Below are 25,321 nucleotides of genomic sequence, written 5' to 3' on the forward strand. Positions count from 1 at the left end.
GGGGCTAAAACTCACGTTAATTGACTACGCACCCTTTCAACCAAAATTATTAAGTTACGACATGTTGCAACTAACAATTTAGTAAAAATTATTTGTCGATATCTTATAAGGTTAATGAAAATGAGTTAAATTAAGCCAAAACCAAAAATTTATATTATGACCTTGACCTTTGACCTTGACCTCAATTTCAAGGTCACAAACTGAGGATCTCAAATCAAAAGACCCTAGGTCTCTAATTTGTATGGTAAATAAGTTTTATCACTTTACGCATAATTTTAGATATGATAGGGGCTAAAACTCATATTTATTGTCTACGCACCCTTTCAACCAAAATAATTATGTTACGACATGTTGCAACTAACAATTTAGTAAAAATAATTTGTCGATATCTTATAAGGTTAATGAAAATGAGTGAAAATAAGCCAAAATCAAAAATTTAGAATATGACCTTGACCGTTGACCTTGACCTCAATTTCAAGGTCACAAACTGAGGATCTCAAATCAAAAGACCCTAGGTCTCTAATATGTATGGTAAATAAGTTATATCACTTAACGCATAATTTTAGATATGATAGGTCTAAAACTCCCATTTATTGTCTACGCACCCTTTCAACCAAAATTATTATGTTACGACATGTCGCAACTAACAATTTAGTAAAAATAATTTGTCGATATCTTATAAGGTAAATGAAAATGAGTGAAAATAAGACAAATTCAAAAATTAGAATATGACCTTGACCTTTGACCTTGACCTAATTTTCATTTTTTTGGACCAAGGACCTCACATCAAAAGATCCTAGGTCTCTATCACTTATGGTGTTCCAGTTTAAAATACATTTCAAAATTTCAAATACAAAAAGGGAAATAACTCTCATATGGAGCGTTCATATTGCTTCGGTCGAAATTGGACAAATCATGCGAAGGATATAACGAGCAATTTTATAAAATAAATTTGTCGTAATCTTTTACGGTTGCGAAGGAGATGCGCTAACAAGGAAAACAGTGTTTGGGGAGATAACTCCTACAAAGAAAAGTATTCGGTTACGCAGGGTAAATTTCAAAAGCGCATAAACTGTTCGATATCATATACCAAATATCTAAGCGACATATTGCGAAACAAATGTTTATCGCAAGAACAAAATTTGGCGGAAGAAAAAAAAAAAAAAAAAAAAATAATCAGAAGAAAAACAATAGGTCTTTCCACAGAAAAGTGGAAAGACCTAATTATAACATGCAAACGAATACAAATGAACAAAATAAACAACTGAAATGTTAGTTAGTATAAATTGAAACCAATCAAAAAAATGTCTCACCACAGCTATATTCCGATCCCCAATTTGATCAAACAAAATCTGGTCATAAAGATGATAAAAAAAATATTCTGAATTCTGAGTTTCCCCATACATTACAGTTTTAAATATTGAAAAAAATATTTGATTGCTGGCATCGAAAATAACTGAATAAAAACGTTCGCGCGGAGAAAAAAAACGCTGACTCAGAAAAAAAATATAACCCCCTGTTTTTGAAGTTAATTGGTTGCTTCTTTATTAAAATCATTTTGACGATTTGCAGTTCTTTAAAATTACTAAATATGTCATCACTACGCATTAAAAAACTTAGGCTGCAGCAGCGTGCTTACAGAAGAAAAACAATAGGTCTTTCCACAGAAAAGTGGAAAGACCTAATTATAACATGCAAACGAATACAAATGAACAAAATAAACAACTGAAATGTTAGTTAGTATAAATTGAAACCAATCAAAAAAATGTCTCACCACAGCTACTTCTACATACTCTGTTTGCGGTCAAGATCTAGGACGTTGCATGGAACATCAAATACTTCAAATTGAATTATTCTAAACTTTCACTATTCAATATTGACTTGTATACACTTTTACCATCAATAAGATGTATGGCTCACTATATATTTACTTATTAAATATATTTCACTAATTGCATACATCTTTATTGATATGCTACTTCCGGTTAATCTAACACGGACTTCCGGAAAAACTATTACCAACATCCGGTGAAACTAACCACAGCTTCTATAAACGCAAATACGTAATTTCTGCTGCATAACATATATATATTGGCCGTTGTACGATACGTTAAACTAAACCTCAAAACTGGTATTTGGAAAGATCTGTGTCAATAAATGGGACGTACGTTGTCTGACCATTTAAACGCTGCCGCTCCAAAACTGATCATTAAAACTGCATGGACCAACCCCTGAAACAAATAATTGAACCCCAAATAAATTTATAATCAAATAAAAATAAGATTTCAAACCAAAAATCGACCGCCACGTGAATGAATAGTCTCCGGGTCTGTTTGATATGTCAAAATGACAACTAAATGACAACACCTTCATAAAAATAAATAAATGTTCTTACCTGAGCTAATTCATGATATTGTCTTGTGAAACTCCATGTCCTAAATTGACAATTCTGAGGTATCACCACATATAAGTGAACTGCAGCAGACAAAACGTCTGTTCACATCAAAATCTAGGTGTGCTCTGCCTAAGGGAGCTACCATTTGATTTTTATGGGGGGGCTAGGATGAAAAATTTTGTCCTGCTTTTTTTTTTAGTTGTAATCCCTGTCCTGCCTTTTTATTTTTTACTCTATTTGGTCCTGCCTTTTTTTTTTACTAGTTTATCCTGCCTTTTTTACACAAATTGTCATCCTGCCTTTTTTTACCAAGTTGCTCATCCTGCCTTTTTTTTTTACTCAAAACTCCTGTCCTGCCTATTTTTTTCAAATTTCATCCTAGCCCCCCCATAAAAATCAAATGGTAGCTCCCTAACCACTTTACCTGTATGAAAAACCATGTGCTACTTGTCACATGATTTTTATCTGGCGAGTAAATCAATGAGTGGGTGCCAATCAGTGTGCAATTTATTCATACCTTTATAAACCATTAAATTAAATAGTGAGCTGCCTTTCATGAATTACAATTTATGAATAATAAGCAAATAATTAATAAAAGATAAAAATGCCACAATGAAGTTCGTCACACTTACTCAATAGAATATCTACTCCTTCCTGCTGTCTACCATCTGTACGTCCTACATGATAAATGTCTGTACCGGAATTAAATAATAGTTATTGAAAAACTGGTCATTATTATGATATATGGACTGCCCACAGGACAGTGGCATCGCTGTCGCAGTCATTACCACTTTCCTACGGGCTATCCATATATCACGATAATGACCAGTTTTTAATACATATTATGTTTATTTCATTCAGAAACCAGGTTTTAAAAAGATTTCATAAGTTCAAATTGTTGAAAGTAACCTCAAGATAATGTACGATTTTATAGGAAAGAATGAAGACCGGTCATAGTTTTAAATGACTATAAGGCCGTGTTCACACAAAACGCCATGTTCAGTAAACATGTTTACATTTAGTTTAATGTAATATACACTGGTTACCCATTAACTTTGTTCACATCTATAAACCTTGTTTAATTACATAAGACATAAGTACATAAGGCATAAGTACATAAGATTTCTTCACACTTGTAAACTATATGTGACAGTCATTCAAATGTTCATTACATAGAACGGAATGCATTTTTTTCGGACAACTTTTCTAGCAGTTAGGGAACAACCAATTGACTTCAAAAAGGGGGATGCCGGATGGATTTTTTCTGTAAAATATTCCGATCCCCAATTTGATCAAACAAAATCTGGTCATAAAGATGATAAAAAAAATATTCTGAATTCTGAGTTTCCCCATACATTACAGTTTTAAATATTGAAAAAAATATTTGATTGCTGGCATCGAAAATAACTGAATAAAAACGTTCGCGCGGAGAAAAAAAACGCTGACTCAGAAAAAAAATATAACCCCCTGTTTTTGAAGTTAATTGGTTGCTTCTTTATTAAAATCATTTTGACGATTTGCAGTTCTTTAAAATTACTAAATATGTCATCACTACGCATTAAAAAACTTAGGCTGCAGCAGCGTGCTTACAGAAGAAAAAAGAATTGAGATTTTAAGGATCACTACATTTTATCTTTTCTGTTTCTTTCAAATGGTAATTTTTCTCCAAGGAGTATCTAGGAAAGGGAGATGTTATGGTTTTTTTTTTCTAAGTGTATTTAAATGGATCTGAGATATTAGACAAACAACAAATTTTACCTCACACTTTTTTTAGTAATACATTTATGAGTAAATCGTTGTTTTGATTTTAAACATATTTTATTTCATTAAGATATGAAAAGGATTGAGCAACAGGCACAGCCTATAAAAGCTCTCTCCATATTACATGTACAAGGTATAATTCAATTACAACAACTGTATTTAAAATAATGCAATATAGTGGAACATGCATACTACTTGTGAGCACACACGAGCAAATATATGTAAACAGTGTTACTTACTAAATGCAAAGTATATTCAAATATATAGGCAATTAATCATCAGTTATTTAAAGTACCTTGAAACATGGAAAATCCTTTATAAGTCATTAGAAATATATATATGGCTTGAAAGAGACACTAAGCTTGCTTAGTGGAATAAATAAATTAATGTTGGAGTGTAGAAAAAAATAAAAAATAAAACTAGATGAAACAAAAATTAAAGTAAGTTTCAAACAAAGCGTTGAGTGTCACTGATATATTTCTGAACAGATTTAAAAATAGCAATATTCATATCATATGAAAATAATCTGTTTCCAAAAAGTAGTAATTCAATATTTATGTCAACATTATCAACAATGGAGTAAATGGAATCAAGAAGGATCTGTCTTACATCATTATACTTAGGGCAAATAAAAAAGAAATGTTGGTTATCCTCAACAGGATGGTTACAGTTTGTGCAAAAAGTGTTCTCGGATAAGAACTGATTAAACAAATGAGATTTAAGGTTGCTAGCATTATTTCTGAGTTGACAATGACTTATATTTAGTTTCCTTGTCCCATAGTTGAAAGGTTTAAATATATCATCAGTCCTATAAAACTTATCCAGTCCACTTCTAAATATACCCAAACTTGGTGATTTTTGTAAACTCAAAGGAAGACTATTCCAAAGTCTTATAGTGGAAGGAATGAAACTATTAAAATAAAAGCTAATTCTAGCAAGAGGCGGGTGAAAAATGTTATTTTCATTCCTCAAAGTATAAGGGGTTTGTCTGGGAAGATATGACTGAACTAACTCATATAAGTATGCAGGTGTCATCCCATTTGATATTTTGTAAAATAATCCTGTAATAATTCTTGCAGCTTCTATCTGAATATTTTCAAGAAGCTCAGTCTCATGCTGGGAGCAATTTCCCCGAATAACATCACCATATTCTTATATAGGTCTAATAAAAGCATAATAAATACGTATAAGTGAACTCCTACCTAATAAGTGTTTAACTTGAAGAAGCACTGAAAGACGAGAGCATGCTTTTTTATAAATAATATCAATATGCGTGTGCCATGAAGCTGATGACTGAAATGTTATCCCAAGATGACAGTGAATATTTATTTTCTCAACCTCTTCACCATTTATCCCAAAAAATACAGGTGGATGCTTTTCCCTTCTAGTAAATACAATAGTTTTAGTTTTCTTAGAATTAAATTGAACATCCCATGGTTTTGCCCAATTTGAGTTGTTTGAGTAAAGACCAGTGGAAAATATTTCCCTGCATGTCCAGTCGATTCGGGAAGACCTTTTCAAATGAATTATGTGTTCGGCAATGATGATGCTTTGAGTTTTGATAAGGGGTTAATAAAGATATGTAAAGTTTTTTGTATAACAAATAAATATATCAAGTTAAGACAAATATTTCTATAAAGAACTTTATTAAAAATTGTTGTAAATATCAATTTTATTCAAACATCGTTCCTTCGTTAAATATACTTGGTAAAATTAAAGTTCTAAATGCCTAATTTTGTGTATAGTTAACCTACACAAGGCCTATGTTGACTATCGACTGCATGTAGAAAAAACATGATTTAAAGTACATGTAAACATTGAGTTTTATCAATGGGAACGTAATTGTGTTTAGTTTACGTGTGTGTTACACTAACACAACACCGAGTTTAGGTCTATGTGAACACGGCCTTAAGTCACTGCCATTCATTTGAGTGTAATTTTTCAGTATATAAAATACCAAATAAAGTTTTCTATAATTTTACATATCTTTCTTAGAATTGTTTGCACTAGCAGACGTGTTTTCCATTTATCTAACTGTAAACTATAAACACGCCCGAATCGCGATTGCGTTTTATTACGGGACAGAGAAACAGAGAAACCACGCCCCACCGGTCATTATCATGTAAAAGTCTGTTAACGACCGGTTTTCCGGTCCGTTTTGTTCTGTTAATGACCTATGAAATTTATAACTGTAGAATAAAGAATGTCATGCGGCCTCTTTTTATCCAATAAGATCAGCTTATTTTTAACCGTTATGAAATAAGATATATTTCTATTATGAATTACAAAATACGTTGAACCATAAACGTCAAAATCATTCAATCGCGTAGTGGAATGAACTATTTGTGGATTCTTATAAATTCTATATATTAATAGTTTTTGGACTATTTTCAATTTCGGTCTGTTTCTGAAATTTATTCTTACATACTTTTGATTTTTTAACCGTATATGCTAACATTGCCTATGTAAATTTTAAAATTGTTTGTATGCACATTGAACGACAAATTTATGTGACGTATACAGTTTTATGACGTCAGACGCACATATCAATGAATGTGTTTGTAGACAGATGATTTGTGTTCTGTTAAATTGTTCCTTTTAAAATTGTTATACGATGATGACTGATGTACCCATATTTTGACTATTTTATTTATTGTGTCTGTTTAGTTAACGCATCAATGTAAATATAACGGAATTTGATGAGACTGTCATCAAAGTGAGAGGGTTAGCGCTATAAAACCAGGTTTTATCCACCATTTTCTACATTTGAAAATGCCTGTACCAAGTCAGGAATATGACAGTTCTTGTCCATTCGTTTTTGATGCGTTTTGTTATTTTGCCATGTGATTATGGACTTTCCGAATTGATTTTCCTCTAAGTTCAGTATTTTTGTGATTTTACTTTTCACCTACACCCACTATATATCAAGCTTGAATCTCTTCATTTCCTTAATTGTTTGATTAGTTCTACTTGTTTCGTTCATAGTTCTAACATTCCAACAATCTAATTTTAACGTTTGTTTAGGAGACAGAATAGAGTTCAGAGGCGGATTTAGGGAGGAGCAGGGGGCACGGCCCCCCCCTTTTTGGGAAAAAATTTGGTTGCTTTTCTAGGGAATCTTTGAAGCGTGACTGGAGCGGGCCCCCTCTTAGGTCAGTCAGTGGGCCCCTACTTATGATAATTTCTGGAACCGCCACTGGAGTTTCACGGAGTTTTGTAGCTCGTCATAGGCTGCATCCCTGCAGAGGTTTCCATCTGTTTACACCGAACTAATTGATTTTACCGTGTTTCTGTTTCTGTAGCATAAGTTTCTTTCCGTGGCTGAGTAGCTAGCCAAGCGCACAACCCCCTTATGAGGAGGGCCAGAAATTTATTCATCAAGGTCTACTTCCTCTCGATAAGCCGTTAGCCAAAGCTTATGACTCCTATCTTGCCACTGGTTTTGTATCGAGTTTTCCTTCTCTTAGATGAACTGTTTAAACAGAGCTATGATCTTCATCTGACCAACTATTTACCCATAGCAGGGGCAAGGTTGATGAGTGCTAGGGCATGTCCACACGCCGTTTGACCAACACACTGCATCTCTGGGGCCCTTCCTGCTCCAAAATCCCCATCATTTTTTGCCTAGTAGGTAGACCCTCTGGACAAACCACCAACACACCACTCAATTACAGAACGTGCTTTTTCTTTGTATTGTTTACTTCAACACTATTTTTCCAAATATATTATACAATTTATTTGATTGTAAATTAGCTAAATCAGTTAAAATTAATTGTATCAACTATTACAATGTATTAAAAGTCAATGAAAGTAGACACTTAGATTTAAGTATTTTATAAAAGTGTCAAAAATATTTCATCCATTCAGATTAACCCGAAGGTTGAGGCAAACATCGACCCTTACTCCCTTCTTAATATTTTTCCTTCCTTCCAATTTTCACATTTTTGAACATATTTCATACCAGTTCAGGGGCGAACAAAAGGACAACAGAAAACCATGACAAGAAATTATAGCTGATTGCTCATTGATAAATGACACTATTGTAAAGTTAAAAAAAATATGTGAGTGTGTTTCCTATTACATCTTTGAATAGATAGGGTACACTTTAGGTACATGTAGGTAGGGATTTTTTTTTATTTTACCATTTTTTTATACATTGACTGATTGAGTCTATGGGAGGGACATAATGACTTTAACACTGCGTCTTGAAAAATTACACTTCGTGTAGGCTTTTTTTCGCTTAAAAAATAGGAAGAGTAGGGTTGTAGAAAAGTTCAAAACACGCATCTTTTTTGTTTGGCCTAATTATCAGATCACAGGGATCATATTATACAGAGACAAATTGCAGTGCCAGTGGTACCAGAAGTTAGAACTAATTGTCGTTATGAACTGACCACACGTGCATTTTAATTTCACTCACTTTGTTTAGCATTTGTTGTTTGTCTTCCTAGATTTACGAAATAGTCTTGTGTGCCATGTGGCCATGGGGTCTGTAAAAAATGTCAACTATCTGGAAAAGTCTTGTGAATTGGTTTATCACCGGAGTCAAAGGCGGATAGCTTGAGATGCAATCCGAATGTTATCTTCTTTCGTGTTGGTGGTTATAATGAATAAAAATGAAATGAATGGTATTTCCTGCATCAAATCTTTTACACGTCGGTTCATTTTTTTTCAATTGTGCAGTCTAAATTTAAATGAACGCACTTTTCTTCTAAAGTATTTCAGCTAAAAATATAAAGTAAGCCTTTCCTTTTTAACCCTATTGATGCCGACCGTTTTCAAAGGTTGCATTTCATATGCCGGAAAATACGACCGCTCGACGTCTGTGTTGTAACATGCCAAACAACGATGTCATTCAATATATATAACGTCACGACATAATGACCGTTACATTTGGGACCCTTTGTAGAAAAACATAACACTTTAATCTTCGGTCTTTTAATTGAAAATGATACAGCATTGATGAGAAGCTTGCATTAAATTAACAATGGACACATGTGTCCCTCCGCCACTGCTGGTGTGGACATATATGTCCCTCCGGCAGCAAGAAGGTTAAGTTATCGTGTAGTATAATGTTAAAGCATCAAATTATGATATGATTTAACTTATCAGCCTAAAAAACAAAAATTAGTTCTGGCCGCCATTACGTGTTGACAACGTCGTCTAGTGAACCGTATCACTAGCACCGACATCCTTACTCAGGCACTTCCGGTTGTCCTACTGCAACTTCAGTTTGTTAGTTTTCATCGACATGATGTCACATTTAGCCATAACGTCTTTGTGCAAAAACCATTCATAAATTTTCGCGGAATTTTATTTTATTACATAAATGTATATGTGTATGCCCCCGCCGTAGCAAAGGGGGCATTGCGTTTTATCCTTGTCTGTTTGTACGTCCATCCGAATGTACGTATCATAGTGTACGTTTTTACAATTTAGTATCCGTTCTCTAACTTGAGTTTGCCTCAACCAACTGATATAAAACTTATGCATAATGCTTATTACTACAAAAACACAGAATAAATTTGAATTTTGATGTCGTCACTTTTACAGTTCTAGATTTATAAGTGGTCAGACAGGGGATACCTTTGTCATTTCTCCCGTCCCCTTTCTCTTGTCTCCCGCTTAAAACTAATGTTTGGGAAGCTCATTTCAATAGAAATCGATCTAATGTCTTGTTTTTATGGCTTGTCCGGTGAACATTTCAGGTTGTCCCTGTCTTGTCCTTTCACAAGATAGAAATGTTCTTTTTTCTGCTTCAAGAACCCCGATAACATTTCACTGACTGTTAAGCTGTCGGAATTTACATAATGCGCCATGTGTTTTTCTATAAAGGAAACCATATATATATATTCTCAGATATTTTTATTGCATAATTTTTACGAATGACAGACTGTTGAACTTGGTCTTTTCAAATGTACAGATTGCAAGGTTTGTCCGCAAATACGCACACAACCCACACGTTTACATGTACATTATTCGAAATATATGTTATTTTATCAATCACTTTTACAACTGACGGAATGTTTTTAATAGTGATTGTTTGTATGGATGCATTAAAATTGTGTCTCTCAGACACAACTAATGAATTGCGTCGTTCTGAATATGCCTGAAGTACTTGCCACCGGACATTTTACAACCTCTACTCTAACAATCTGCTATGCATATCAGTCAACTTTGAATCAATTTATCTAAAAACAAGGATGGTAGCATGTGTCTCTACACATGCACGGACTCACTAAAAAATCCCGGAAATTGTTAGTTTTTAGTCTTTCTCCTTATATAAGAGATCATAATGAAGTAGTGACGACGCTCGGAGTATTTTTATGAGGTCGTTTTCAGAACTTTTCGTTTCTGTTCTCTATCTTCAGTTTGCTTCAACCAAATGTTATAAAATTTATACATAATGCTTTATAACGAAAAATGTTTATACAAGAGTGGGCATCATCAGTGTCCCATGGACATATTCCCCTTTATTCCAAGCTCTAACGTATTAATTTTTTTTGTAATGCATTAGAATCGGAATTACATTACTGTGGTTGAAGAGTAGCCACAATCAATTTTGATTTGACGATCGCAAATTTCCGTTTTACTATCTCCCTTATGCGTCGACAGTAAAACTGCATTTGCGAACATCATATCGACAATTGACGGTTGGGACTCCTCAACTACAGTGCCGTGACTCTTCTGAACTTCATTGAACTGATTTTAATTTATTAAAAGTATGTGGAAGATTTTTATATTACAGGTCTACATAACTACATTTCTTATTTGAAATATGAACAATACATATAAGACTGGTCATTTGTATTCCCGGGCCATCGTCTTAAATATCATGAATGTGCAGCTTCCCATATTAGGTGTTACACCATCATTGATTTTCCCTTATAAGTCTTTGTAAAATTTGCACTCTTCAAAAACATTTGCAGAATATATCTTTGTTTTAAATAAAGAAATACTTGGCAAGAGTACAGTTTTTACCTGTCCATGAGACAAAATTTCACATAATAGTTCATACTAAAAAATAACCATCACTGGAAGTCAATCAATAAATTTTCACTTCTTTTTTTACCTGTGTTCAAGCTTTAGTAACCAAGGCATGTAATGTCAAGTTTCCAAAATATTCTATAGAAACAGAAAATATAAAAAGGTGCTTTGTTTATTTAAATATGACACAGACTTTTTTTACAGCAAAGAAATGGTGTACCATTTCCTTTTTTTGTTACAGTTTGAAATAATACTAGATTATAAGGTCTTTCCACTTTTCCATGGAAATACCTTTTGATTGTATTCTGATTATATTAATTTTTCTTTTCTTCCTCAATATATTTTTGCTCTGTATTTTTGTTTCTAAATATGTTTTGTAAGATGATATTTGTTTGATATCAAACTACGTTAAAAAAATTTCTTTTTCTGATAGCTCATTTTGATCAATCAATTTTTTGCCATCTATGATTTGCTACTGTTTGTGATGTAAAACACAATTTTATATGAAATACAGACAGAGATTTGCAATCTCGTGTGTATAAAGGAATCTAAAACTTTTTACACATATACCGGCGTTTTACGTTTCCGCAAATTGGCATTACCTTTCCGGAAAAAAAAGTTTACGTTTCCGCAAATAAATATCTTACTTTTCCAGAAAAAAATAAATTATTACTTTCCCGCAAATAATTAAGGAATACCTGTTGATCGAAAGCAAAGCCATAATAAAAAATAAATATTTATTGAGTTAAAGGTCATCATAACATGCAAGTAAAATTCATTATTAAAATACATGAAAACGTATGTTGAAAAGTCAGCACTAATTTGATATATCTTGATATGAGTTCATAAGTCAGTTCTTGCAGAACATTTGTAGCCAACACGTCGGACAAAGTTCATAGTAGTACATTCACCGATAACACGTTTTGTATTTTGTTCAAGAAGGAAGTCTTTCTTCTCCTTTTCATATTTCCGAACGGGTGTTTTTACAGTTAGAGTTTTTGCATTTGGATGTAAGATGTTGTGCGTAGTTTGAATAACACATCGACAAAGACAAAAATGTTAGGATGGCTAGCGTTTAACTGCTCGTTCAGGTGGGCACGAAAAGATTCGGCGCCATTCGTTGTTCACTTTTCCTCGGGGTCAGGAAGTGATGCCCAGATGGTTGGTGCCATCTATATACAATTCCAATATATAATCGACAAACTTCATGCTTTTATTGTCAGATGGAGCATCGGCTATTAATTCAACAAAGCATTCTTCAACCATGTCAGTTGGCAAGTAAGCCAAACCAAAGATTTCTCAATGAAGTTTGATTTATCCTTACCAGAGTGTAGATATAAGATCAGAACCTCTCCTTTATTAAAAAGATAAAATAAATGATTTATCTAATATATATTTAAATACTTACATTGTATTATTACCAGGTAAATTTTTGGAAAAGTAATAAATACAAATTGCGGAAACGTATACTCTAAATTTGCGGAAACGTAGTATTGGGACTTTAAAAAATTAGCGGAAATGCAATACGCCATGATATACGAACTACGATAATACGTAGTACAATCACAGTACTCCAATATGTCCTAATGTAATTGGATCGGTACACAAAGATATTGACAAAATTTTCTTTCCGATCGATCGGTACATGTAGATGACTGATATTGTAACGATTACCTAGTATGCAGATTTTATTACAAAACATAATATTTGATGTTCTTGGTTGATTGGAGACGCATCAGACGTTAAACTAATCATCTGTCATAAATGATGATCATAAAGAAGATTTTTAGAAAGGCGTTTAGTTTAATGATTATCATTTTTTAGATTGGATCCATGTATGCATACATTCGATTTTAATCTACATTTGACATATATCAATTTGGATTATATTTTCAGACAATATATTTACTACTGACATCAATGACTCTGTTGTTGTATCATGGACGACCGGAATGGCCGAAGAATTCTATGTCATGGCGCCCTTCTATTCGAATGTGATATATGAAGTACAATACAACATAATTGGAAATTCTGAAGGGGGCAAATACATTTTTGACAGGACACCAAAGAATGTGAGCGCCATAGACATAACAGTTATAAATGTAAGCAAAACAGATGCTGGGATATACAGAGCACAAGGATATAACAAAATCGTGGATGGCTGCTGTTTATTGATTGTAACAAGTATGATATTAATAATATTAGATTCAGCATATTTTGAGGTAGCACAATACAAAATGAACTAAATATTATCGAAATTTTATTTTCAGCTGTTTGTGTTACTTCTGAATATTCCAAAAACAACTGAACAAAATATTTATATATCTTGCACTGTTATTTAGTTTTGATGATAATTGGTTTGAAAAACAAATGCACATGTCTGAATGATACAAAATGTGGACAGTACTTAATTAAAAGAATCAGTGGATTGCTTTATGACTACTGATCAGAAATAGAAATAACAGTTATGAAAAAGAGGTTGAATAGGGATTTATGGAAAACATAGGATTGTGAATTCCAAATGAAAAAAAACCCACCATTTCTATATAAGAGCTGCCAGGAGAAAAAACAAAACAACTATTTAGAGATATAGATCTTGATACCCTTCCCTATTCACAAATGTGACCTACCGAATTACACTATTTACCGGATTTGTAATAACTTAAGCATCACGACGGGTGCCACATGTGGAGCAGGATCTGCTTACCCTTCCGGAGCACCTGATATAACCCACAGTTTTAGGTGGGGTTCGTGTTGCTTATTCTTTAGTTTGCTATGTTGTGTCTTCTGTACTATCTTTTTAGTTTTAGTCATGACATTTTCAGTTTATTTTCAATCTGTGAGTTTGACTGTCCCTCTGGTATCTTTCGTCCCTATTTTATAATCTGAGAAAAAAAATCATTGTGTAATTGAACTTGTGAAATAAATAGTAACTGCCTTACAGCAAGGTCAATAATGATATAATATTTCCCACCAGATCTGATTTTTGATGCATAAGGTGTGCATTATCTTTAAATATTGAGATATTCTGAAATGGAGTGCTTTCTTACTGGTCAAAACCGAATTGATTTATTTGAAGTATCCCCATGGTATATGTGTGAATTATGTTGAAGTTAATGAGGGAATAAGTAGGAAAATCCTTATATTTATTCAATTGTGACACATTCATTTTTGTAATGCACATGTAGTTTTAAATGAAATCAGCTCCTAGATACGTTCCCCTAAATGCCTGATTTTCACACATGTTGTTCCTTGACCAGTTATCTTCAAATCAATAGAACAAGTTTTATACCCAATTAAATCAAGTGAACTCTTATGAATTGAGGTTGCAAACTTCATTGAAGGTTTATGAGGTCAATCTGTGTTGTAGTACCATAATCTATAAAATATTTTGGGGTGATATGAATAACAAAGAAGCTAATTTCATTCAAGTGTGGACATCACAATATAGCATCTAATTACATAATAATTATGTTATAATTATGTCATTATAAAATTATCACCATTTAAAAGATTACTCTTTCTCCTTTCTGTTGGTACGTCAATTATAAAATTTAAAGATGGATGAAAGAAATTACATCAATGTAATTTGCTACCTTACATAAACTAACATAAAAAATTGTTTTGAGTTCTTTTGGGATATTAAAATTTTATTACCAGTTATGAACTTATCCATATCATAGTCTTATGTATTGCATGGTATTGGTTGTAAAAATGTGATATTTGTAATTCAAATGTAATATTTTTTATTTAATTTGTATAACTTGTCATATAAAGGCAATATCTTTTGTTCAATTGGTATATATTTGCCCTTTTAACTTTAATTTGAAATAATATAATTTTGGGAGTAACACGTCTTCTGATTGGCTGCCAGTGTTGTGTCTATCAGCTCATAGGCATAGTTTTCCATAAAATTCACCGACGTTTTTTTTTATGTTCAAGTCATAAGAAACCTCAAATTAAAAAAAATATGCACATGTTTTTTATAACCTAATGGTTAGTTTTCACTATACAACTTATGTACATATACTTTTTTCTAAGGAAAATTCTTCAATTTGTCCACATTTAAAAGAAGTTTACTAATTTTTAATTGCTTGCTTCCAGGAAGCAATTCGCCGACATATTTTCCGTATGCATAGTGACCTGAGCGTAACCCTCCTCGTAAAAATCCGGTGATCACAATACGCATGGATCTGTAATTAAAATAAACAATTACCTGATTGTACATGTTAAACACTTGCTCAATGCCCATGCTTTTTGTTATTTATTTACTATATGGTGACAATCGGTAAACTTTGGCTTTAAAACACGGCATTTAATGAGCAGCCATATTTGTTAAATCATAACAGACAGAGAGAAAAAAAATTGACGATTATACGATATATTTTTGTAAAAAATGAAAAAAAATCGTGCACAGAGGACTAAGTTTATGATATATACATGCATTGGTTCAAGAATTGGATAAACATTATTTTTCACCACTCACTCGTTTCATATGACTTTAACACCGGTTTAAAATGGAATTTAGAAATAAGAAATAACTGTAATATTTCTTCTGTCTATTCAAATAACATACAAAATGTGGTGCACACTTAATGATAACCCGCTGACCGATCTGCAAGTTGAATGGTTCATTATATATATAAGTATATGGTTTAGACAGGATGTATGAATAAAACATTACAACAATACTAATTTAGATAATTTTGAATTTTTAGATTTTGTGAAAAAAAACTTGGACTATATCTTAATTTACTCAAACTATAAAAAAATTTCCATGAACAAATAAGAATCGGAAATTCCTTTTCTAACAATAATAATAATCAATTTCAAAACCAAAAACTAGCAATATAAACGATGACTTAAACAATACATTACCGTTCAACGAGAATATTTAGTACAAAGCAACGGATAACTCAAATTAAAATTTATAAAATTATAAAATTATAAATTGATATATTTTTATGTATACATAAGATTTTTTTTAAGTACTTTACATTTTTTGGTCCATTGTGCCTGGTAAAAAGAGATGCAATAAGTAAAAACAATAAAACCTTGCTGAATCAAATTGTATTGAACCAAACTCCGCGCAGCAGGACGTTACCACAGTTCCCAATTGACACATTGTCAGATATGGAAAATATTTTTTGAAAGATTAAAATATAACTACCTGGAAAAAACATTATAGAAATACAACTTAAAAGAAATAAATAAGTCTTAAACAAGAATGTATTTGTATTTGTTCAAACATATTGCAGGTAAACCAATAAATACAACATTAAATCTTCAACCTAAGCACCCATTTGTTGGTGATAACATTACCTTAACATGTTTGTCAACGATACAACGATGGCCTGTAGGATATGGAACTTCACACCTGTCATATCAATTTCATGGTATCAACACTAGAGGAGCTATTGATAACAATAAGTTAACAATAAACACACTTACTATGTCGGACAAAGGAACAATCATAAAATGTCAGGCTACCGATGATCAAGGAAAAGTGTCGAACATGAGTAGAACTGTAACATTAGATCCGTACTGTAAGTATTATAGTCAATTCGTCCCCGAGGGTATCATCAGCTCAGTCGGTTCATCTGACATGCTTTATAACAATCTTTTTATAACTGTAAAAGATAAGATTTTGCAACTCCCGCAGAACAAAATATTGACCAAACAACGGTAAATCAACAAAACGCACTATATTTATTAAATTTGTTATAAAGTCTTGATCTTTTGCAACTTGTGCACGTGTCTTCTTCTCATGTTTCACATATGTTTAATACAAGTGCAACTGCAAGAGCTAAAAGTAAATATGTAGCTTTAAAAATTACTGCCTTCTTTCGTGCTTTTTGTTTTCATAACGTCTGTGCAAAGTGATTTTAATAATTGTAATAAATATCATCGTTTTAATTTTATTGTGATATTTTCATTGATAAGTATATGTGTAGTTTGCATACTGAAACATGTAAATATATTACAGATCGGTTTTATTCTTATTCTATCATCTTTTAGAAAGAAATTGCTTTTAAAATCTAGATCACCGGAGTTAACAGCTTGTTAAAACTATCTTCCTGTTGCTCAATCTTTGGTTTGAGTATAACATGCACGTGTTGAAAACATTGATTTCTTTTTTTGCTGATATTGTTAGTTGGTAATCAAGGTATGCCTCCTGGTTGCTTAATAATGAACTTATGCTTTTAACAAGAAGGGAACAATTTTGAGTGATTTTCAAAATTTGAAATGTTTGAATCGTTGTAGATGGTCCTGATGACGTAATATTGGAACCTCAGAACACAGTAATTAATGTTACAGAAGGATCTAACTTGGGTCCTATACATTGTAATGCAACCTGCTATCCAAAATGTAAATACCAATGGAAACAAAATTTTACATCACGTTTTGCATCAGTCGAAAACAGGTTCGTGTCAAACGACAACCATATCCTAACCGTGTTAGATATAAATAGGAGGCAGGCTGGGACCTTCCGTTGTCGTGTGGATCATCGATATGCTGATAAAAAAGGAAGAACAGATTTAACAGTGAATGTGCAGTGTACGTATTATCTGTTTAAACAGTTTGTGAGCTGATAAATGAAAATAACATTTTATCAGTTTTGAATTTCCAAAATTCTTCTTAGATTTATCTTCCTTGAAAAAACTCAAAGCCAAATATTTTAAACCAAATGTTTCTGAATATGATGGTAATGTTTAAACTTCCCATTTATGCTATGCACAATACACCATTCATTTGCACGATTCATATGTAACGTGAATAAGTGAATTGCTATTTTCAAAACAACTTTTATAAAAACAAGAATTTAACAACTAAATATCCGGAAAATATTCCATTTGCAACATATAATATTCCCCATGAAGTATACAACATTTTTGTTCTTAGAAATAACCAAAGATTATCTAAAATAATTATATGTTTGAACTATGTATATATATGTCGTGTACAAGTTGCGATTTTGTACAGGTTATAACATGTACAAAAATATTGTACATGTTATAACTTGTATAATGCAAAAATACAAGTTATAACATGTACAAAAGTACCCCATACATGTTATAACCTGTACAAAATATTGCTTAAAAATGGTTTTAACTTGTACAAAATAAAAAAATAAGGATATTTTTCTATTATCGCAACAGATGATATTGACCTCAATAACATTTTCATAACTTGTTTTATTATTCCTTCATGTTAGTTTGTTTGTCCCTTTTTGCTACAGTTGGGTCAAGATCTTTAATTGTTTTTACATAGGCGGTAATGGTAACGTTTTTTCCTGTAGCTCAGTCCATATCGTAAACTTGGATAGCTCGTTAGTTAGCTGTGACATTTTCACAAATGTGGTTAAATTTTCGGGGTACAAAGTGAGATTACTTTTTCCGTAAAGTAGCATACCCAAACATCCTTTTGTGATGTGGCTCCTTGTGGTAAAATATCCACTTTTTAACACAATAAGTTCTTTGAAAATTAAGTTCAGTCATTTGTATATATATCCAATATCACTACACAGAGATTTTTTCTTTACACATGACTTTTGAGTTCCTCATTTCGAGGCGCATTAGGGATGTTGTCCCAGTTAATATCCAGGGGTCGGTATTACGAAGCATTCCTCAGACCTGTCATAAAATATATCTTAGGACATGTCTTATGATCTCTTATGACTATCTATGGACATTTCTTTATTAAATGAATTATAATTTTGAGTGTCCACTTTGAAGGCAATAGTAAATACTTTTATTCTAGTTGACACTAAAAGACATAAGATAGTCAGGATAGATGTGTTTACAAATAAAATTGAGAATTGAAATGGGGTATGTGTCTAAAAAAACAACCTGCCCGTGGAGCAGACAACATCCAAAGGCCACAAATACATGCTTTCAAAGTAGAGGATATATATTTAAAATATATCAAAATGACATTCGCCTCATGCAATGATCTTATAGTTCATAAACAAAAATTGAGTTATAAATTTACATAAGTCATGTTGTAGGCTAAAAATGTTGAAGAGTAGATCTAAAGATATTGATAATGAAGCGTGGTCCAATGAAAACTATTTCAGCTCTCTCTTACTTTTACAGAGTAAGCATATAAGACATTGTTTTAGTCTTTGCACTCTATAAAATCGAGAGGGAGGAGTATTTCCCAAAATTATTAGGAATCATTCTTAAATTTTTTGGAAGAATTTAGTTACTAGTATCTAATGTAATTGTCATTGAGGAATGCAAGCTTTAAGTAAATAGTTTCACACTTATTTAAGCCATGATGGACTGCATAAAACATACAATTACATGAAAACACATTTTGCCAACATAAGTCATGAAACATATATTTCTGAAACTTTGTGATCATTGTCCTCTACAGAAAAAGACACGTTCTGGTCTATTTATTGTTGTTCTTTATGCATTGGTGAATTTAAATGTATATTTTACTTTATTTTAAATTTTATACAAGTTAAAACCATTTTTAAGCAATATTTTGTACAGGTTATAACATGTATGAGGTACTTTTGTACATGTTATAACTTGTATTTTTGCATTATACAAGTTATAACATGTACAATATTTTTATACATGTTATAACCTGTACAAAATCGCAACTTGTACACGACATATACACTGTATATTTCACTAATTCGCAAGTTTATATACAAGTTGGTTTTGAAATTTTTTAATTCGAGCGTACCTGGGGTGTCTTTTGTAGACGAAACGCGCATCTGGCGCAAATTTAAAATTGTAGTTCCGAGTTTTATAACTTCGATAGTAGTTGTAAAGCCAACGCTAACAGGCAGACAAAATGTGATTACTTCATATATTAATAGATATTACAACCAGATCTGATAATACTGTGTGCAGTTAGTAATAAAGTCCGAAGATATTAATGATAAATATGTGTTACCCATAAACTAAAATCATAGAACAGCTTGAATTGAATCATATCTATAGGCGTCTCTAATAAACAGACAAAATAGAAAGTTAAAGAATTCTAATGCAACATTACGATTTTGAAAATTTAAATGTGATGTAAATAAATGAGGGGCGAAAGATACCAGAGAGACAGTCAAACTCATAGATCGAAAATAAACTGACAACGCCATGACTAAGAAATAAAAAGACAGACAAATAATTGTACATAATACACAACATAGAAAACTAAAGACTAAGTAACATGAACCTCACCAAAAACTGGGGGCGATCTCAGGTGATCAGGGAGAGTAAGTAGATCCTGCTGTATATGTGGCGCCCGTCGTGCTACTCATGTTATTACAAAACCGGTATATAGTCTAATTCGGTAGATCATATTCGTGATATGTACTCAGTATGCAGGCTCTGTTGGGATGTTGCTACATAGAAACGGAAAGTCCGAAATTAGGCAGCTGAAATCATCTTATTTTTTTTATTTGTAAACTTTTGTTTTCAACCGACGCTAATAGTCAATTTCTAGATGTAAGTCAAGATATTTGGCAGACTCAGCTGTATCTGTTTTATCCTGAATCTAGTTATATGGGATAGATGCGTCTAACAAGGTCACCAAAAAATTAATTATTTAGTGAGAGAACATCATCTATATAACGGAAAATAAGTAGGATATTGCTAACTTCTTACCTTTCTTCCCAAGAAGTTCCTGTACGATAACTCGGTTCTCATGATTCTCGCCGTTATTCTCACTGACATAAGATCACATAGAAACATTTTTTTTTACCAATCATGCGATCAATTTAAGCTATCGTGAACTCATGGGTGTTATTATTAAAATCATTGTTCAGTATACTTTGCAGATGAACGCCCAATTATCATATATTAAACATGCTTATTTGTTCGTTACTCGGTGTTCTTTTTTTTCTATCAAATGTCGTATTTGTGTGGGGAAAATATTTTTTAGTAGGATATTTAAATGCAAATTTCAGAAATGTCGATGTCAGTGTATGTCAGAATTTGTTTTCTTTATAAAAAAATGAGATTAATTTATCGCTTCTATTAAATGTCTATACACAAGTATATTATATCTATTATAAAATGTATAGATAAGCAATTCCATATAAAAATACTATTATAGAAGATGTGTTCCGTAAAGGAGTATTCTGTGTTGTTTATGTTGTTTTGTTCAACTGGAATGCTATCGGAGACCACAAACAGGAGATATTTCCAGGCAAAATATTTTCATTCATTGAATAAAAAAATAATATACGGTATGATTGCCATTGAGACAACACTCCACAAGAGACAAAATGACAAAGAAATTAACAACCATTGTCCATTTTACGACCTTCAACAATGAACACAACCCATACCGCGTAGCCAGCTATTAAAGGCCTCGCAATAACAAATGTAAAATAATGTAAACGAGAAAATTAACGGTTGGGTGTATGTGAGAACATAACCGAATTAGTTTTATAGCATCAATCACTGAAGAAAAGGAAAAATATAGTAATATTAAAAACCAATTGTTCAGAGAACAATTGAAAGTCTTTCCACACCAAAGTAATTTGGATAAGAAGGTAGTTTCTTTATACTGATGCGAAAAATGATGGTTTAATTATCTCTTTGAGTGATATAAGGGAAATAGTATGCTACTTCCGGTGAAATGAATGTCACATCCGGTCTCATATGATAGCTTCTTTCACACTGATCACAAAAATATAAAGTTTCTCTATACTTTTGTATGTAGAATGGGAGATAATTGGCTACTTCCGGTTTGTTGGAAGTCATTTTTAGTCTTCAGTAATCAGTTTCTGTATCTATATGAAAAAATATATGGATTCTGAGTACTTGTATGTGAAAAAACTGCAAAAAAAGCTACTTCCGGTTTTCCCAAGGTCACTTCCGGTAGCCATTTTTCAATGTCGTTTGTCACTTAACCTTTTGTATAAGGCCAAATGTCTTTATAATGAACTTAATTGAAGTTATAATCAAATAACCTCATATCAAGACATTTCAGGGGCACCAACTCCTATAAGATGCCATTTAATTGTATAAGACTAAATGTAGCATATCTTCATTACAATTAAGCAGACATTTTGCACCTGTTCTTTTATATGTATCTCTCAAAGTGAGGGAAAAAATGCAAAAACAATCAAAAGTCACAATTGAGAATATGACCTTGACCTTTGACCTTGACCTCATTTTCTAAGTTAAGACCTAGGGGACTCAAATAAAAACATTCCAGGGTTATACGGTTAACTGTTTATGAGTTATATAAACATACCGACAATTTTATTTTGGAAAGTTAGATAACTCCTATAAAATTTCATCGAATCGCTTCGATCCAAATGCGCCAAAAATAACTGAGGATGTAACGAACAATTTGTAAAAAGAATTTTGTCGCTATCTTTTTTTGTTACGAAGAAGATGCACACAGATGATAAACAGTGAATAGGGAGATAACTCTCACAAAGAAAATGGTTCGGCTTAGCAGGGTGAAATTTAAAAGCGCATAAACTATACAATACAATATGAAAAATATCTAAGCGACATATTGCGAAACAAACATTTATCGCAAGAACAAAATTTGGCGGAAAAAAAAAATAATAATCAGAAGAAAAACAATAAGTCTTTCCACAGAAAAGTGGAAAGACTTAATAAGCTGTTAATATATATTTCTCATTGGCAATCATATCATATCTTCTTTTGTTAAAAGGACCTACATAATATAATAAGATTTCGATGCAAAACGCGGATCAAGAATTTTGAAAAGGAGAAATGTAACGTAAAATACCAACTTATATGCATTTATTATTTATTAAACTCCATATACTCCTCTCACCCTAAATCCGTTTTTGAATGCGTTATATAGTAAAAAAAAACAACCCTTTTGTTTATACTTTTGTTGCTTTTTACAAATGCAGTGTAGAACATCAAGGTTTTACTAATCCAAGATATAAGTATTAACAGGATTTGAGACCATATTTATATATGTGTTCGTTTATATGTAGTTCATATATACATATTTCGGACGAGAAGATGAATGTGAACCCGACTAAGTCATTGTTTTGAAATCGCAGGAATACATGTCATTCTAACCGGAGACATGATTCTGACTCCAGCCCGATCACTCTATGCTCTTTCTACTAAATAGTGGGTGTTTGGTAGTGAGGCAGTGAAGGTTTTATGACAAAGAAATTAACTGGATGAGGATCAAACCGACGATCTCACGCACTCGACGAGTGGCATGGCTTACATTGATGCTATGAGAAAACTGCCTAACTAAATTATTTACCAATAAAAATATACCATGTATTTCATAGTATAAAGATCGAAAACTATTTTGCGATTCTGATTTGCCATTAAACGTCCACTGTTCATTGGTATAAGCGTCTTTTATAACCATAATAATACTTTGAATGCCTAGATTAGGATAGTTTGATTCACTAGAATTGACATTCATGCTACACTACTCTACTGTCAATTGGTAGATAGTTGGTTGCTTCATGTCCAGTAACAAATCTCATGCATATTCATCAAGAGAACAAATTGTCAATAAATGTAAAAGGTGAAGTATGTGAAAGAGGGACGAAAGATACCAGAGGGACAGTCAAACTCACAAATCGTAAATAAGCTGACAACGCCATGGTTAAAAATGAAAAAGACAAACAGACAAACAATATTACACATGACACAACATAGAAAACTAAAGAATAAGCAACACGAACCGAACAAAAAACTAGGGGTGATCTCAGGTGCTCCCGAAGGGTAAGCAGATCCTGCTCCACATGTGGCACCCATCGTGTTGCTTATGTGATAACAAATCCGGTAAAAAGTTTAATTCGGTAGGTCACATTCATGAAAGGGAAGGGGATTGTACATGTTGTAGTTACGACGTTCTGAACATATCTGATATCATTTGTGAAACGGGCATTCCATAACGGTTAACCAACTCGTGATAGAGGCCATTTGAGATCAAGATCAGGCAAATTTTGACGTCCCGGAAAAAATTAGGGTATACTGGTAAGGGACAAACATTTGGACTTGCAACAGTCCACCTACGGACCGTTACATAGTTGTTGCAAGAGGTTTTAACGTATATACAGCATGGTTTCTCTCTACCAGAGTCATCGGTATAAAATACAATACAAATGTTTTTATACATAATGATACCACCAAAGTTAAGTAATGGTGTCAGAAAATTGAAAGCAGAAGTGAACGTCCCGTATTAGCCCATGGGTCAATACGGCTTTTTCCGTATTGGTCCTGTTTTTTCCCGTATTGTTATGCAACATTGTATACAAAATATAGCAAAGGTGTGATAAATCTGTAAGTCGACGAAGGATAATTAATAAGAAGTACAATGTATCGTGTGTTTTTGCTTTGTTTCAGATTCTTCTAAAATTATTGGAATGTGGTTAAGGAACAACGATAAGACTTCTGCAGTGGCAAACGGTACAACCTATAATTTCAGTGAAGAAAAAAATATAACTATGACACTCCGTATTGAAAGTAATCCCGATTCGCAATTAATTTTACGTTCATCTTTTTTGAAGACTTATCAGTTAAATTATTCCAAAAGTGCCACCGATTGCAAATCCAAACTACCTTCCCTAAAATGTGAGGATTCGGGAATTTATCAAATTCAGGCCAGTAATGGAATACCATACGGTGATAACATAACTGTCAACTTTAAAATATATTGTAAGTATAGTGTAAATAGTTTTTTGCAGTTAAAAACTAGTAAAAACGTCAAGTATGTGAACTCATTATACCATTGGATTGTTAATCGTTAATTACATCTTATTTATGATACTAAAGGAACGAATTAACGGGATTTATAGAGAAACAAATTACTCAAACTGAAATAAAAACAATTGGTTGTTAAATTTGATGTCCCATTAACTATATCATTTCCAACTTATTAACAACTACGTATAAATTGTGTATGCATTAAAACAAATAAGATTTCACTATGTATAGAAATTCAAAACTTGATATCACAAATAGTCATACTATAAGGCATGACGTGCCAGATTTGTTTTATTTGTTATCCTGTTAGAAAATAACACCCCTCCAGCTCCTTTTGCGTTTCATATAAAATTAATGAATATTTATGTACAATGTGTAAATATTTGTGTTTTTTTTTGTCTTTTGCATTGACCAATTTTAAAAAAAAGATATTATATATTCGCTAGAAAAATTCAAATTTAATCCTTTAATACATGCATGAATGATGATT

At 32.3% G+C, this 25,321-nt stretch overlaps 1 protein-coding gene across 1 annotated transcript in view; it reads left to right on the forward strand.

Annotated features, from left to right (window-relative positions):
* Positions 1–25,321, forward strand: part of LOC143080058 (uncharacterized) — a 72,687-nt gene that overhangs the window by 30,763 nt on the left and 16,603 nt on the right. Inside the window, exons 4-7 of the mRNA XM_076255717.1 lie at positions 13,040–13,327; positions 16,402–16,689; positions 17,408–17,701; positions 24,472–24,783. Of these exons, the coding sequence (XP_076111832.1) occupies positions 13,040–13,327; positions 16,402–16,689; positions 17,408–17,701; positions 24,472–24,783 (1,182 nt within the window). The remainder of the gene's footprint in view (positions 1–13,039; positions 13,328–16,401; positions 16,690–17,407; positions 17,702–24,471; positions 24,784–25,321) is intronic.

The sequence above is a fragment of the Mytilus galloprovincialis genome, chromosome 6 (assembly GCF_965363235.1).
Source record: "Mytilus galloprovincialis chromosome 6, xbMytGall1.hap1.1, whole genome shotgun sequence".
NCBI classification, from domain to species: Eukaryota; Metazoa; Mollusca; class Bivalvia; order Mytilida; family Mytilidae; genus Mytilus; species Mytilus galloprovincialis.